Below are 16,104 nucleotides of genomic sequence, written 5' to 3' on the forward strand. Positions count from 1 at the left end.
GACATTTTTTTATCGTCCTATAACATGACATTTTTTATCATGCAATAACATGACATTTTCTACCATGCTATAACATGACCTTTTTATCATGCATTAACGTGACATTTTTTTAATCATGCAATAACATGCCATTTTATATCATGCTATAACATGACATTTTTTATCATGCTATAACATGATTTTTTTTATTGTGCAATAACATGGCATTTTGTATCATGCTGTAACATGACATTTCATATCATGCTTTAAGATTACATTTTAACATGCAATAGCATGACATTTTTATCGTGCTATAGCATGACATTTTTATAATGCTATAACATGACATTTTTAACAAGCAATAACAAGACATTTTTTATCATGCTATAACATGACATTTTATATCATGCTATAACATGACATTTTTTATTGTGCAATAACATGGCATTTTTATCAAGCTATAAGATGACATTTTTAACATGCAATAGCATGACATTTTTTATCATGCTATGACATGACATTTTTATAATGCTAAAACATGACATTTTATATCATGCAATAACAGGACCTTATTAACGTGCAATAACATCACTTTTATTATCATGTTATAACATGACATTTTTTATAATGCTATAGCATGACATTTTTAACATGCAATAGGATGACATTTTTTATCATGCTATAACATCAAATGTTCTATCATGCATTAACATGACCTTTTTATCATGCATTAACGTGACATTTTTTTAATCATACAATAACATGACATTTTTATCATGCTATAACATCACATTTTCTATCATGCATTAACATGACCTTTTTATAATGCTATAACATGACATTTTTAACATGCAATAACATCACTTTTTTTATCATGGTATAACATGACATTTTTTATAATGCTATAGCATGACATTTTTAACATGCAATAGCATGACATTTTTTTTATCATGCAGTAACGTGACATTTTTTTAATCATGCAATAACATGACATTTTATATTATGCTATAACATGACATTTTTTATCATGCTGTAACATGACATTTTATATCATGCTATAACATGACATGTTTTATTGTGCAATAACATGGCATTTTTAACATGCACTAACATCACTTTTTTTATCATGTTATAACATGACATTTTTTTATCATGGTATAACATGACATTTTTTATAATGCCATAGCATGACATTTTTCAACATGCAATAGCATGACATTTTTTATCATGCTATAACATGATTTTTTTTATTGTGCAATAACATGGCATTTTGTATCATGCTGTAACATGACATTTCATATCATGCTTTAAGATGACATTTTAACATGCAATAGCATGACATTTTTATCGTGCTATAGCATGACATTTTTATAATGCTATAACGTGACATTTTATATGAAGCTATAACATGACAATTTTTATAGTGCTAAAACATGACATTTTATATCATGCTATAACATGACATTTTTTATCATGCTATAACATGACATTTTATCATGCTATAACATCACATTTTCTATCATGCATTAACATGACATTTTTAACATGCAATAACATGACATTTTTTATCATGCTATAACATCACATTTTCTATCATGCAATAACCTGACCTTATTAACGTGCAATAACATCACTTTTATTATCATGTTATAACATGACATTTTTTATAATGCTATAGCATGACATTTTTAACATGCAATAGGATGACATTTTTTATCATGCTATAACATCAAATGTTCTATCATGCATTACCTTGACCTTTTTATCATGCATTAACGTGACATTTTTTTAATCATGCAATAACATGACATTTTATATTATGCTATAACATGACATTTTTTATCATGCTATAACATGACATTTTTTATTGTGCTATAACATGGCAATTTGTATCATGCTTTAAGATGACATTTTTAACATGCAATAGCATGACATTTTTATAATGCTATAACATGACATTTTTAACATGCAAAAGCATGACAGTTTTTATTATGCTGTAACATAACATGTCTCTATCATGCAATTAAATGACATTTTTATAATGCTATAACATGACATTTTATATCATGCAATAACAAGACATTTTTTATCATGCTATAACATGACATTTTATATCATGCTATAACATGACATTTTTTATTGTGCAATAACATGGCATTTTTATCATGCTATAAGATGACATTTTTAACATGCAATAGCATGACATTTTATATCATGCTATAACATGACATTTTTTATTGTGCAATAACATGGCATTTTTTATCATGCTTTAACATGACATTTTTTATCACGCTATAACATGACATTTTTATCATGCTATAACATCACATTTTCTATCATGCATTAACATGACCTTTTTATAATGCTATAACATGACATTTTATATCATGCTATAACATGACATTTTTTATTATGCTATTAAATGACATTTTTTATTGTGCATCACATGGCATTTTTATAATGCTATAAAATGACCTTTTTAACATGCAATAACATGACATTTTTGATCATGCTATAACATGACCTTTTTTATCATGCATTAACCTGACCTTTTGTATCATGCTATAAGATTACATTTTTTATAATGCAATAACGTGACATTTTTTATCATGCTATACCATCACATTTTTAACATGCAATAACATGATTTTTTTATCACGCAATAACGTGACATTTTATATAATGCTATAACATGACCTTTTTATCATGCTATAACATGACATGTTTTATCAAGCTATATAACATGACATTTTGTGTCACGCAATAACATGACATTTCATATCATGCTATAACATGACATTTTTATCATGCATTAACATGACCTTTTGTATCATGCTATAAGATGACATTTTTTATAATGCAATAACGTGACATTTTTTATCATGTTATACCATCACATTTTTAACATGCAATAACATGATTTTTTTGATCACGCAATAACGTGACATTTTATATAATGCTATAACATGACCTTTTTAACATGCAATAACATGACCTTTTTTATCATGTTATAACATGACATGCTTTATCAAGCTATATAACATGACATTTTGTATCACGCAATAACATGACATTTCATATCATGCAATAACATGACCTTTTGTATCATGCTATAAGATGACATTTTTTATCATGCTATACCATCACATTTTTAACATGCAATAACATGATTTTTTATCACGTAATAACGTGACATTTTATATCATGCTATAACATGACCTTTTTAACATGCAATAACATGACCTTTTTTATCATGCTATAACATGACATGTTTTATCAAGCTATATAACATGACATTTTGTATCACGCAATAACATGACATTTTTTATCATGCTATAACATGACCTTTTTATCATGCTATAAGATGAAATTTTTATCATGCAATAGCATGACATTTTTTATCATGCTATAGCATGACATTTCTATCATGCAATAACATGACATTTTTTATCATGCTAAAACATGACCTTTTTAACATGCAATAACATGATTTTTTTTTTTTTTATGCAATAACATGACATTTTTTTTATCATGCAATAACATGACATTTTTCTTATCATGCAATAACATGACATTTCTAACATTCAATAACATGATTTTCTGCAAAATAAAATTTCATTTGAAAATAATCCACTTTTTAAACAAATTCACAAAAACACTAAAGTAAAAAAATTCAAAATTTCAACATTTGAAATTGTTAAAATCAACCGTGTGTCACAGGCAGTCATTACCCGGTGTGTGCCAACAGGTGGGCTACGGTTCCACGGAGAGCGGTCCACTGTCTTTCGCGACGCACCTCAACGACACCAGCGACAAGGACAGCGTCGGACACATATTACATCACACTGAGGTAAACGTTTATTGCCGACGATTCACGTTAAACCGTGAGTGACTGGCTTTAAAAAACAGGCTAAAGTGGTGGACCCGAGCACCGGGGAGATGGTTCCTGTGGGGGCCACGGGGGAGCTGATGGTCCGAAGCAGCTGCTTGATGCACGGGTACTGGGGCGACGAGGAGAAGACCAGGGAGGTGTTAGGCCTCGATCACTGGTACAAAACTGGGTAGGAAATGCTACGCTAACACTTTATTTGTGTCGTTGGAAATATCATGACGGTAGTAGACGCGTCGATACACAAATATATCCCTTTTTAAGGTATTAGAATATGAAGAAAAAAGGCCTTGAAAAATGTTATTTAGCCTCACGGGCTACAGAAAGAAATGTTAGCACTAGCATTAGCATTAGCTAAATATATGATTGTATTGCTTGTCAAAGCTTTTTTATTTTAATGTTTTATTAACATGGAAATAGACATAACATCAATACATACAATTTTTTTTTTTGCTTAAATAAAATTACAGAAATACAAAGAACACCCTTATATCTCAATAAAGCTGGCTAACCTTATCAGTGACGGTCTGAGGAAGCTTCATGAAACAGTGTCATGTTGTTCAGAGGTCAGTAGGTGGCGCCATCAGTTTAAAAATGATGTTTCGTTAGAACAGTTGTTCAAAAAAAAGGAAAAATAGTGCAGAGACCGCCATCTAGTGGACAATAATTAATAATTGCTAAGAGTATTTTTAAGAAATTAAGAACTTCATTGACTAACTATAGCATTAGCTAAAATCGCTAGCGCATTAGCATGCTAGCAATAGTCACTATGCTAAGTTAAACATATAAAGATTTGAGTTACTTGTTTGATTTTTTAGTTAAAATTTAATTATGTCCAAGCATTATAAAATAAACCAGAAGGTGATTATTTCCTTTATCATTTCGTTTATATATAATTTAATAAATAACAGAAAAATGGGAAAATATGATTTTAAGTACATTTTTAAGACTTTTTATTTTCTGTTGAAAAACATGTCTATAGTTAAAATACAGCTAAAATAAAAAGCTTTGTTATCTTACATTTCCACATGATCCATTTTATATTTTTTCTTCAACCACTTGAGGCTTCTTTTTCCACATGTTACGTGAAGACGTTAAAGATTTATTGTCACTCATGTTCCGCGGAACTAATGTTTACCTTCAGGTCACGCTTGACCCTCGTGTTCTGTTCACACAATGAATCACTACAACTGAGTGTTACTCAATGGAAACTAAAACTAGATTATATTTTTGATGCAATTTTCTCTTTTAACTAGATTTTTTCTTTACTAGCTATTTGCGATAACAAGACATTTTGATTAATTTCTATCTTTAGATTCGTACAAGTCGTGAAGAAAACACAATACTCATCAATAATATAAACATAAATACAAAATTGACCCCATATTAGTTTAAATGTTTGCATAAAAACATCAGTTTAATAGTAAATGTTTTCGATCATCTGTCTTTAAAAAAAACATATAACTTTGGGACTTAAACACATGTAAGTAAGTAAGTAAGTAAGTAATATATATTTATATAGCGCTTTTCGAGACCAGGGTCACAAAGCGCTTTAACAATCAAAACAATACTCAAAACAGTTATGCACATCTATATCTAACTTTGTGAAGGATTATTGACATGTAATCCATTTGTCTGCAGCGACACGGCGAGTCTGGACCGCCAGGGTTATCTGAGCATCGAAGGTCGTATCAAGGACATGATCATTCGAGGAGGGGAAAATATTTATCCTGCTGAAGTCGAACAATTCCTCTACCTACACCCTCAAGTAAAGGAGGTGCAGGTGAGACTCACGACCGACAGAGGGCGGCATTGCTTAGAATCCTATAACTCCTTTATAAACGAGACAAAACCAAGTATTTAAACATGAGATAAAAAAAGGAGAATATTTGTGTCCGGCAGGTGATCGGGGTGACAGATGAGAGGCTGGGCGAGCAGGTGTGCGCCTGCGTAAGACTGAAAGACGGACAGACGACCAGTCCAGACCAGATCAAGGAGTTCTGCAGAGGCCAGGTGGACCATTACACGAGTCCTGAGTCTCAAAATAAAATATTGTTAAACAGCTTCTCTGCTCCACAGATCTCTCACTTCAAGATCCCACACTATGTGATGTTCGTGGACAGCTTCCCTCTCACCACCTCTGGAAAGGTACGGAATGTGATAACTAGCGATGGTCTGATGAAGCTTCACGAAGCAGTGTCATTATCTACAGAGACCACTAGATGGCGGTCTCTGCACTATTTTCCTTCGTTTTGAATAACTGTTCTAATGAAACATCATTTTTAAACTGATGGCGCCACCTACTGACCTCTAAACAACACAAAACTTTTAATAATGACACTGTTTCATGAAGCTTCATCAGACCGTCACTAGTAATAACTAATTGAGATTTAAACCGACAACCTGTCACATGTATTACTTCTATGCTATCGAGATATTTCGCAACATAGATGAAAAAAAATCTGTCTAGTTTTACTATACACTTTGGTGGATTTACCGCGCTAATGGCTACATGTGAGGGTTTCAACTCAGTTTCAACTGCCTTAAATTCATAAATCAAATAAATAATCCTTGTGTAGCCATTAGCGCAGCAATCATGCACAAATGTGACGACACAGGGAGTTATTTAGTTCATATTACAAAAAAATGTTAAAAAAGAAAAAAAAACTGGCTTTATAATAAATGCAATTTCACAAAGTACAAAAATCTTTTTCTGCACATTTTGTATCTCAATACCTCAATTTCAATCGAATGTGTAAATATTTGAACTTCATATTTACTGGAAATTGTTTTTATTTTTCTCTGTCCACAGATCCAGAAAAACAAACTAAGAGAAGAAATTGAGAAGAAACTAGGTTTTTAATCCATTTTTTAAAATCACACGATTAAACGATTAACGATAAAGAAAACCGAGTATATTTTAATGTCAATCTTTATTTAGTGAAACAATTCCAACAAACATCGTATAACGGCGGCGCCTGAACACGTGCCGTACACATTCTGAAATAAATAGGACTTTAATGTCAGTATGTACAAATTTATCAAATTGACCGTCAATACAAACTATGTACAGACTCCAGTCTGGTCGGTAACAGGCTTCTGCTGTGACCCCAAATAATATCAAACGAAAAAAAAAAAAAAAAAAAAGTAAGATTGCAAAACATCCGGACCTGTTAAAATCAACGATATATATATATTTGTGGGTCACGCTGGTGCTGAGAGACAGAAACTAAAAAGGCAACCACGGAGCTCAAGTTCAAACGAGGCCTTTCAATTTTAACGCGTTTCTGTCACAATAAAAGCACAAAAATTAACCGTAAAAAAAAAAAAAGGGTCAAAACCCCCCTGGAACATCCGTCCAGGTTTGACCTTTCGGGGACAGAACCAGCTGATAACAAGCAGCCACACACGTCATGGCTTCTGAACGTTCAACATTCACTTCAGTCATTCAGAGAGTGAGGCTTCGGCAAACATGCGTCAACACAAGAAAATACTGCATCTTAAATTAGCGTCGACAGATCCCTTTTTTCTTTTTTTTCTCTTTTTCAATATAATACATTCGGAATAGAAATTAGCTTAAGGTGTGCAATTGAAGAAGGAAATAAGAGGAGGGTCAAGGTCGTATTAAGTGACCTTCAGTCGTGTTAGTCTCAACACATGCAAGTATGTATCGGGGACGTGAGAGCTGCGGACCAGGTTTTTTTTTGTCGTACGGTCGTCCAAGACACTCCCACACAAAACGCGCGTACATTCATCGAGAGGCGCCTCGCGGGCGGCGTTGGCCGGACTCACACGCTCACGGGCAGGAGGCCCGCCGGCGACACGGTTCTGGTGGACGCCATGGAGGTCAAGGTGCTCGGGTCCAACCCGTTTAAGGTCCTGCAAGGAGAAACACATATGTATCAATTATCAATATTTGATCAACAATAAACTTGAAAATATTCACAGCATCTGTTCATTTTTGTGTCGCTCTTAAAACATTCGGCCACTAGATGGCAGCAGTCATAAAGTCCTTAGCAGATAAAGCAACAATGATGACTGAGGACGAGAGGATACAGTCGACTCCAGCAGCTTTTAAAGCTGATGTTTGGACATATTTTGGTTTCAAAACAAATGAAAGTAGTTACGACTTCATCAAGAGACTTGTGGTCTGTAAATACTGCAACACCAGAGTCAAGTACTCGACAATACTACAAATATATCCTTGTTACTACAGTATCATGATATGTTGTAATATTGATGGTCAGTGTCATTATTTTCAGAGTCCACTAGATGGCGGTCTCTGCACTATTTTCCTTTGTTTTGAACAACTGTTCTAATGAAACATCATTTTTAAACTGATAGCGCCACCTACTGACCTCTGAACAAAATGACACTGTTTCCTGAAGCTTCATCAGTACATCACTACATTACTTAGTAGTAACAACATTAGTCCAGTGAAAAAAATATCCATAAACTTAAATATCACTGTACTGTATCAGTATTGATCATTTTTCTTACATATACAGTTTTCTTTTGATTGAGTTTTTATTGTTTATTTCAGTAAAGTTTGTACAAAATTGAATAATTTTATATATATGCGACATTTATGATTTGCGTTTTTATTGTGTTGCAATTAAATGTCCAGCCACTTGATGGCAACAGTCAAAGTCCTCCCCAGCTACGGGAACAAGGTAACCCCGACGACGACTGAGGACGAGAGGACACAGTCGACTCCAGCAGCTTTTAAAGCTTATCATAGTTTTTGTTGTTTATACTTCAGTAAATTGTGTATAAAATGGAATAATTTGATATTTACGATTTGCGTTAGTTTCATTTTTGTGTCCCGATTAAACTTCCGGCCACAAGATGGCAGCAGAAAGTACTCCTAATATAGTTTCTACAGTATTACAATAAATAGTATCGTTGTCCCTCTATCGTGGCGCGTATCGCCCGATTTTTACCAAAACACACAAACAACCCACAAGTGACTCACGTTTTGTCGTAACAAGTGGTGTGTAGAGAGAATTTGTTGTTGCTGATGAGGGCGCCGTTGTCGCTGGCGAAGTTCTTCCGGGCCGCTTGACCTTTGGAGAAGTTCTTGCAGGCGGCGAGCTTCGACTCCAGAGCCTTGTGAGAGGATAAGAAACCGGGGTGAGTATTGATCAAGTATTGATTAAGTTAGAGGCGTTTTTTTTTTTTCGACTCACCCCGACTTTCCTGAGCAGATCCCCGACGATGTTGAGCGCCGTGATCCTGGCGGTGGGCGTGAGCGACGAGCTTCCACACCCGTTGGTAAGAGCTGCCGGACATGATCCCAGGTGTGAGTGGATTGTCGCCAAAAAGTGTGTGTGAACCCGGAGACTCACCTTTGGGGCTCATGAAGGGAAGCTCCCCGGTCTTCCCCACGGGGGTCGCGGGGAGCGACAACGACGCCTGGACGGCGGAATCCATCTTGTCCACGTCTAATGTGGGAGAGCTGGGAGCCGACATCCTGTCTGTGGTCCTTTCCCGGACGGCCAGTTCCTGTCTGAGGTCTGCGGGGCGTAGACTTGTGAGTAAAACAATAACGAAAACCAAAAAAAAAACAAGAATCAAAAGGCGGGCGTCCACCCCGTGTTCACCTCGTGCTTCGTCTTTCAGCCGCTGCACCGACACCAGCAGAGACTCCTTTTCATCCAGCTCGCTCTCCAGGAAGGCGTTCCTCTCTATGGCCTGGTTCAAACGGCCTTCGAAGTCCTCCAGGGACACGATTGTCGCCCTGGACAAAAAAGACGGCAAAAATGTAACCCTCGTCGTCCTGGACTCCTCGTCGGGTCACACTATACCTCTTGGCTCGCTCCAGGTCGTCGTTGGCCTGCTCCAGCTCCCGCACGTACTTGTGCAGCTGCTCCTTGATGCTGCGCGTCTGACCCAGGTCGTCCTCCAGTGCCGAGATCTGTTTGAAACTCTGAGCGTACTGCAGCTCCAGCTTCTCCTGCAGAGACACAAAAAAAAAAAGGTCAAAATAAAAGTTTGCAGAAAAAGAAAGGGGATCATGTGACGCTCATTTCAAAAAAAGGACCTCTTTGTTCCAGGCCGAGGCTGGTTTGGCCTCAAACGCTTCTGCAGCGGAACGACCTGACTCGGCTGTTTTTAGTGGCCATGTGATGAGCACGATTTACCACGGAGACTATTGATCGAGTACAGTTTGTGCTCGCGGTCGTTCTAGACTCGTCTGTTTGCTATTTTCTCCCGGTTTTTATCCCACATTAAAGCGAGACGGATGAGCCGTCGTGTCATTAACACCCCCTTACAGCATCCACGGCGCTGGACCTTGAGATCGGATAACCTCTTAAGTAACCGCTGATGGCTTTATTGAGCTGAGCTCCGGGAGAGACGAGTCCTAAAAATAAAAAAGAAACGCTGGCAGGCGGCCAGGTACCTTCAGGTTCGACACTTCGTTCTTCAGCCGCTCGTTCTCCGTCTGCAGGTCTCTGAGGCGGTGTTCGGCCTGCGTCAGCTGGGCCTCCAGCTCGGCCTCCAGCTCCCGGCTCCCTTCCTGGAACTCCTGCAGCTCCTCCTGGGCGTCATGGCAGCTGGACGGACGGAAACGTTTGGGTCAAGAATTAATCACGGTTTTGCGACACCAGCGATTTAAATTGTTTTTTTTTGGTTAACTTGAAAACTAGAACTTGCATATAAGGTAAGGTAAGGTAAGGTAAAACTTTATTGATCCCTCAGGAGGTCTCCTTCAGGAAATTGTTTTTTACCAATAGCCAGCAATTTTTCATAAACAATAAAGAATAATATATAAAAAATAAAATAAGAAGAAGAACATAAAGAGGAAGAACAAGATGACACAATCGAAGTCTAAAGATAAAGACAACTGTCACCAGTGAGTCCAGCTTCATTCCAACCACAGAACCAGCCCTCCTGATCAACCTGTCCAACCTGTTGACACTCCTCTTGGACACATTCCCACCCCAACACACCACAGCATAGAACATGACACTGGCCACCACAGACTGGTAGAACATGCAGAGGAGCTTCTTGCAGATGTTAAATGATCGAAGCCTCCTCAGAAAGTACAGTCAACAAATACAACATATGAGGCGCTCTCAGTAATGGGGAACTGAAAAGCTCCCGTAGTGCTTTGCCGCCCAGCCAATGAAGCACAGCTGTCGATCACTTTGACATAGCAACTGACCTGAGCACACTTTTAAACTGTTACGACCAAAATAAATACATTTAAATTTAAAGTGGCTGAAAGACGACGCACGAGGTTAACACGGGGTGGACGTCCGTCTTTTGATGCTTGTTTTTTTTTATTGTTTTACTAATTTTATTTATTTTGTTTTATTTATTTACATGTTAAGATGTTTTTATTTGTTCAGGCTTTTCCTTGATTTTCTGGAACTCCTGTTGTGTTATCAGTTTTATCTTGACCTTTAAAGTATATACTTTATTGAATATTGTTTTGAATGGTTATGCGCTTTGTGACCCTGGTCTTGAAAAGCGCTATACAAATAAAAATTACTTACTTAATAATAAATTGCTTGTGTTGTACCTGGTTGGTTGTGAAATACTTTTCTGCCAATTTAAGTCTGGTTATATACAAGACAGTATATAGTTAGAGTGATCAATATGTTTAATATAAATGTGGAATAACATAATAACCAATTATTAGTTACTCATGGCAAAAAAAAATCATTATTAAATACTTTTAAAGTAAATCAACTGAAGAAATCTTGTTCAAAATTAGAGACAATATGTTCTCTTGCATGAAAAAAACCCATCAAATACTGAAAAAACAATAATTTTAAAAAAAGTGTCCATGATATACTGAAATATCCAGCCCCAAGTGCAAAAAAAAAGGAATAATCTGTGACACAGCAAGACCCTGTGAACTGCAATACATTGAGGGACAACTGTATACGATACCAACATCCTCCAGAATCAGCCGAACTCAACAAATGCGAGATATTTTGAGATGTCCAACTTTCAGCTGAGCCCTAAACAAGACACCGTTTACAACCAAGGCTAAATATACAGCTCGGAGGACACAGCTGAATCATAACCATGGGTGGTTCACTCGTAAGCTGCAGCTGTGAAAGGTCAGAGGTCACACGTGAAGACAAAATGAGGGGGGGGCCAGAAGGAACAGGAAGTGGACGACACACTGCCGAGACCACATGAGCCCCGGAGAGAATGTGTCCTAACACACCCAAACAGCCGCGGAAAAAGTCATTATCTAATGCGCTAATCTACGGATCCAATTAACCTTGACGCTCCAGTATTTGAGGCGAACACACATGATGACATAGTTGTTAACGGGGAGGTCAGCTGACTCCCGCGGGCATAATGGCAGTACAGAGAGCTGGAATTCATGAATCAGTTGTTGTGCCCCGTCGTTCCACACATACCAGAACAGAAAGAAGGCTGCCTCATCAGCACGCTGGCCGTTTCTCCGACCCCAACTTGAGTACATCACCAAAAAAAAAACCAACTATCTCTTTGCTGGTTTAATGGGCAAAACTACCCAAGTGTTTTCCCCCAAAATGTATCTTGCAGCAACATTAAACATCAACGGTTAACTGGAATTTCTGAAAAAAACATTTTAGAATCAATGTCTGGATACGATGTTACAAAAAATAAAACATGGACGACAGCGATGCTTCAACTTTCCATCTCAACGGCTTCACATAAAAAGTTCATACCAGGTTTTAAGACAGAATTCAATCCATGTTCGGGGAATCTTTCCCCAACTAGTTCTTCAAGAAAACTCTCGGAAGAGTCCGTAGCCTTGGGAACTCCAACATTTCAACTTTCCTATAATCATAGTATTTAAATACTCGGTGTGAAGAAGGGGATTTTAAGAAATATCTTAAAAAGTGTTCCAGGAAATAAATTGTTACTCAAGGCAGGACATTTTCGGTAGGAATAAAAGTATTAGCTTCACCTCTACAAGGAACCTAATCTGGACTTTTCAACTTGTATTCAAGATTATGCAACACAACTCAATAGTAAGCTTCTTATTTATACTTCAGAGGAAACTACTCAATAACTACACAGCTCGGCTAAAAAGGACACAGAAGGACTTTCCTGTCATTTCAGAAACGTTCAATTATATCTAAATTCAGTTTACCCATGTCTTCCAGCTGGAAACTGACTTCCTTCAAGAACCTCAGTACCTACTAAACGACGAGTCAGCATCTTTGGTTTCTTTCGGCCTGTTGCTGACAGCCGATGAGGTTTTATCCTCTGGCGTCAGATCATCATTATTGTACGATTGTACCTGTTCTCACAGTATAAAACTATAAATAAATCACTTTCTTTCCATTCATTTAAGCTTTCTAGCTAATATTTTTTCCTCTCTGACCTTTCGTAAAACTTCAAATCAGCACGTATTTAAAAACCCTCTGTGAAAGTGCAGTCCTCAAAACACTTGTGGGTAGGAGTCATGGCTACCAAACCAGTGAAACATTTTTTCCATGACAGTGTGTGCCCACTAGAAGAATTTCCTGGAAACCCACTGGGATATTAACCCACTGCTGGGACGTGTCACCTTCACCCGAGAGCAGAGCGGGGCCTCAACCCACGAATAGAAAGTGCAGATGTCTAAATAATCCAAGATTTACATAACCCTTCACGTGTTTGTCTACCGGCTGAGACGTGGTCACTGCAAAAAAACTGAGTCAACACGGTTTTTCCTTTCCGAGAAAATACACATTTTTGAGTGGAAATGGACCGTGAAAATTATAAGAAAACAAATCTTTTATGTTTTTATTTTGGAACAAAAACACATTTTTGGCCTTAAAACTATATTGGGTAATAAAACTAGTTTTGCCAACTTGTTGTCGACATAACATGGAAAAGTTATGTTTTGGTTTTTCGTTCAAAGGTCATGAGTGACTTTTCCATAATGTTGCATAAGCAAAAAAAAAAAAAACTATTAATGAACCTCTTTTAGATCCAAGCCAGGTGGTGCTTTAGTTCAAATATTGAAAAAACTAAATCTTACCTTTTCTTGTATTTGAGGGCTTGTGACTTCCAGTAATCCACTTCCTCGTCCTTTGTCGAAAATTTTGGAATCATCTCTGTGTCCATATCAGAGCGCACTGAGGAAAAATGAAATAAAATGATTTGCTCTGTAAAAAATAAGGTTCCTGACAATCTGTTTACACTTTTCTAATTCAATAAACACTCTCATTTGATAACAATCCCTTTAAATCTAAATCATCTCATTAAAAGTGAAGTGAAGCATAACTTTGGACAGAAATCCATTACGATAAATAAAGGGTTACATACCTGAAAACAATTAAACTCATTAAACTAAGGGCGTCTGCTTTGCAAGGTTTTAATGATCCTTCTCTACATGTCTGGATATGTCACAACACTAAGTGACAGTCATGTTCAAAACATCAGGGTTTGCTTGCTGTAAAAACATTAAACTTGTTGAAACTCCTGATGATGATCAAGTCTTCCAAGAGCATCTATATCTCCAGTCATGTGGGACAAGATCATACCCACAATAAGAAGACCACCATGACATCAACCCTTAGTTGTTTTGGAAGTTGAAAACATGTTTTGCATTTGGGGAATCGCGTCAGTGAGGAAGTGGGTCTCAGACGATGTGGGCAGACTAACCAAAAGACAAGCATCTGTGTTTAAACTTCCATTAAAACATGCAACAACTTTTTTTGTGTTAATTCAAACAAGGCCAGATTAAATGATCTCTCTGAACTATAAAACTACAAGTAAAGCCTGTGACTGAAGTAGGTGGGCGGGAGGCGGATTCATTTCTGCCGAACACATGATATTAGGATTTCCTGTGACATTACAGAAGAAAATCGTGAAGGAACAAAGGAACCCACTTCCTAAGTAGGACGACTGCCTCGTATGACGGCATTTCCCTTTGCTTTACACTCATGGGCTGTAGAACATTCTTAGGTTCTGGCGTCAACAACTTTTTTTCTGACAGGCCTCTCACGTGTCTCGACACTGATCTCCACCATCATGAGGGGAAAGCAGGGACCAAAATACCAGGAAGAAAAAAAAAGGAAGGGAAGGTGTCATTGAAAACTTTAAGAGTCACAATTGTATACCTTTATTTATGGATCCTTTTTTTTGTAGATTAGTAAGAAAAGGGATTTAACTCATGCTTGACTATTATAATTGGTGAATAATTATGAGTATTAGCAAGTCTTTTTTCAGTTTTATTAAATATAAAACGACACAAATAACACACTATTGTTTTTTTTGTTATAGCAATAAGGTCTTGGATGCTGTGACAGTTAACATGCAGGTTTTTAAAGGGTTCATGAACTTTTTATCGCTTTTAATCCCATCTTAATATTCTTTAATGTGAGTTTTATCATTTGATCCTTGTTTTTAAATAAATGATAAAGAGATAAAATGGGTTTCACTACATTCAACAGAGAACGTAGTGAATTAGTTCCTGTTTAACAAGCTACTCTTCACATCCTCTTTTATGAAGGAAAAAAAAAGCATCATGGCTATTTCGGTGTTAACCTTAAGTTAGTATTAAACCATTTAATGTAAACAAAAAAACTGACATTTGCTCTGGGATCGATTAAGCTACTACATGCTAGCTACAAATATGACTGCATTTTCGAGAAGGTTTAGCTTAACAATGCTACATTATTAGCTTTTAATTAAAATAAATAAACGTTAAACAAAAAGAAGACACTATCTGTAAATATATATTCATTTAATTTGATAATACAAAATACGTTGAAAGAGTAAAGCTGACGTGACAGCTCATTTCTGACGGGGGTCGATTAGTCATGACTGTTCAACGACGCCTTACTAGAGAAAAAACTGATTTAAAACCCATACTAATAAATAACGCGACTGTACCTGCTCATGTCACACAAACGTCCAAAGATGGGGGGTCAGTATCTCCGTCTCTTAGCGAGCCCGCAAGTCTTGAGTCCCTCGAACTCGCTCCCACCGCCGAACTGAAGACTCACTGCCGTGTTTAGGAAATTGCCAACGCGTCTCCCGGAAGCGACGTCAACACCCGCCTCGACGTGGACGTGCGCGCTGACGTCACGCCGCTTGCGTCAGTACCCAGGGCGGGTCTGTCCTAGAGCTAGACGACATAGAAACTGACGCACCTTTCATTTTTTTTTTTTAATGTTTGTTGTTAAATGGATCTTAATCGTGTTTACTGTATTCACCGCATGATGGCGTGTGATTTCCATTACAAAACAATAAACAAAGGAGAATATTAAGATAAGGATTCGTTTTTC

The 16,104-nt window shown here is 36.9% G+C and overlaps 2 protein-coding genes across 2 annotated transcripts in view; one reads left to right on the plus strand and one right to left on the minus strand.

The window, feature by feature from the left end:
- The window catches only part of LOC148065093 (medium-chain acyl-CoA ligase ACSF2, mitochondrial-like), a 179,024-nt gene extending 172,262 nt beyond the window's left edge, over positions 1-6,762 (plus strand). The window contains exons 11-16 of the mRNA XM_087808672.1: positions 3,728-3,829; positions 3,889-4,040; positions 5,510-5,651; positions 5,771-5,881; positions 5,948-6,016; positions 6,681-6,762. Coding sequence (XP_087664798.1) covers positions 3,728-3,829; positions 3,889-4,040; positions 5,510-5,651; positions 5,771-5,881; positions 5,948-6,016; positions 6,681-6,731 — 627 coding nt within the window. The 3' untranslated portion in view covers positions 6,732-6,762. The remainder of the gene's footprint in view (positions 1-3,727; positions 3,830-3,888; positions 4,041-5,509; positions 5,652-5,770; positions 5,882-5,947; positions 6,017-6,680) is intronic.
- Positions 6,763-6,782: 20 nt separating this feature from the next.
- ndel1b (nudE neurodevelopment protein 1-like 1b) lies at positions 6,783-15,845 on the minus strand. The gene is made up of 9 exons (XM_087808673.1): positions 15,710-15,845; positions 13,851-13,947; positions 10,272-10,425; positions 9,676-9,824; positions 9,472-9,608; positions 9,217-9,384; positions 9,058-9,149; positions 8,844-8,977; positions 6,783-7,747 (listed from the first exon to the last, which is right to left on the minus strand). The coding sequence occupies exons 2-9, from the start codon at positions 13,934-13,936 to the stop codon at positions 7,657-7,659; spliced, it is 1,011 nt and encodes a 336-aa protein (XP_087664799.1). The 5' UTR covers positions 13,937-13,947; positions 15,710-15,845; the 3' UTR covers positions 6,783-7,656.
- Positions 15,846-16,104: the final 259 nt, after the last annotated feature.

The sequence above is a fragment of the Callionymus lyra genome, chromosome 15 (genome assembly GCF_982586985.1).
Source record: "Callionymus lyra chromosome 15, fCalLyr1.hap1.1, whole genome shotgun sequence".
NCBI classification, from domain to species: Eukaryota; Metazoa; Chordata; class Actinopteri; order Syngnathiformes; family Callionymidae; genus Callionymus; species Callionymus lyra.

Bases quoted from the DNA above. Each gene is read 5' to 3' on its own strand.
- ndel1b (XM_087808673.1), bottom strand. From the start codon at position 13,936: ATGGACACAGAGATGATTCCAAAATTTTCGACAAAGGACGAGGAAGTG. The intron at 9,150-9,216 runs GTGAGTCTCCGG...CATGTCCGGCAG, and splicing joins TCCCTTCATGAGCCCCAAAG to CTCTTACCAACGGGTGTGGA. The intron at 8,978-9,057 runs GTGAGTCGAAAA...TCCTCTCACAAG, and splicing joins ATCTGCTCAGGAAAGTCGGG to GCTCTGGAGTCGAAGCTCGC.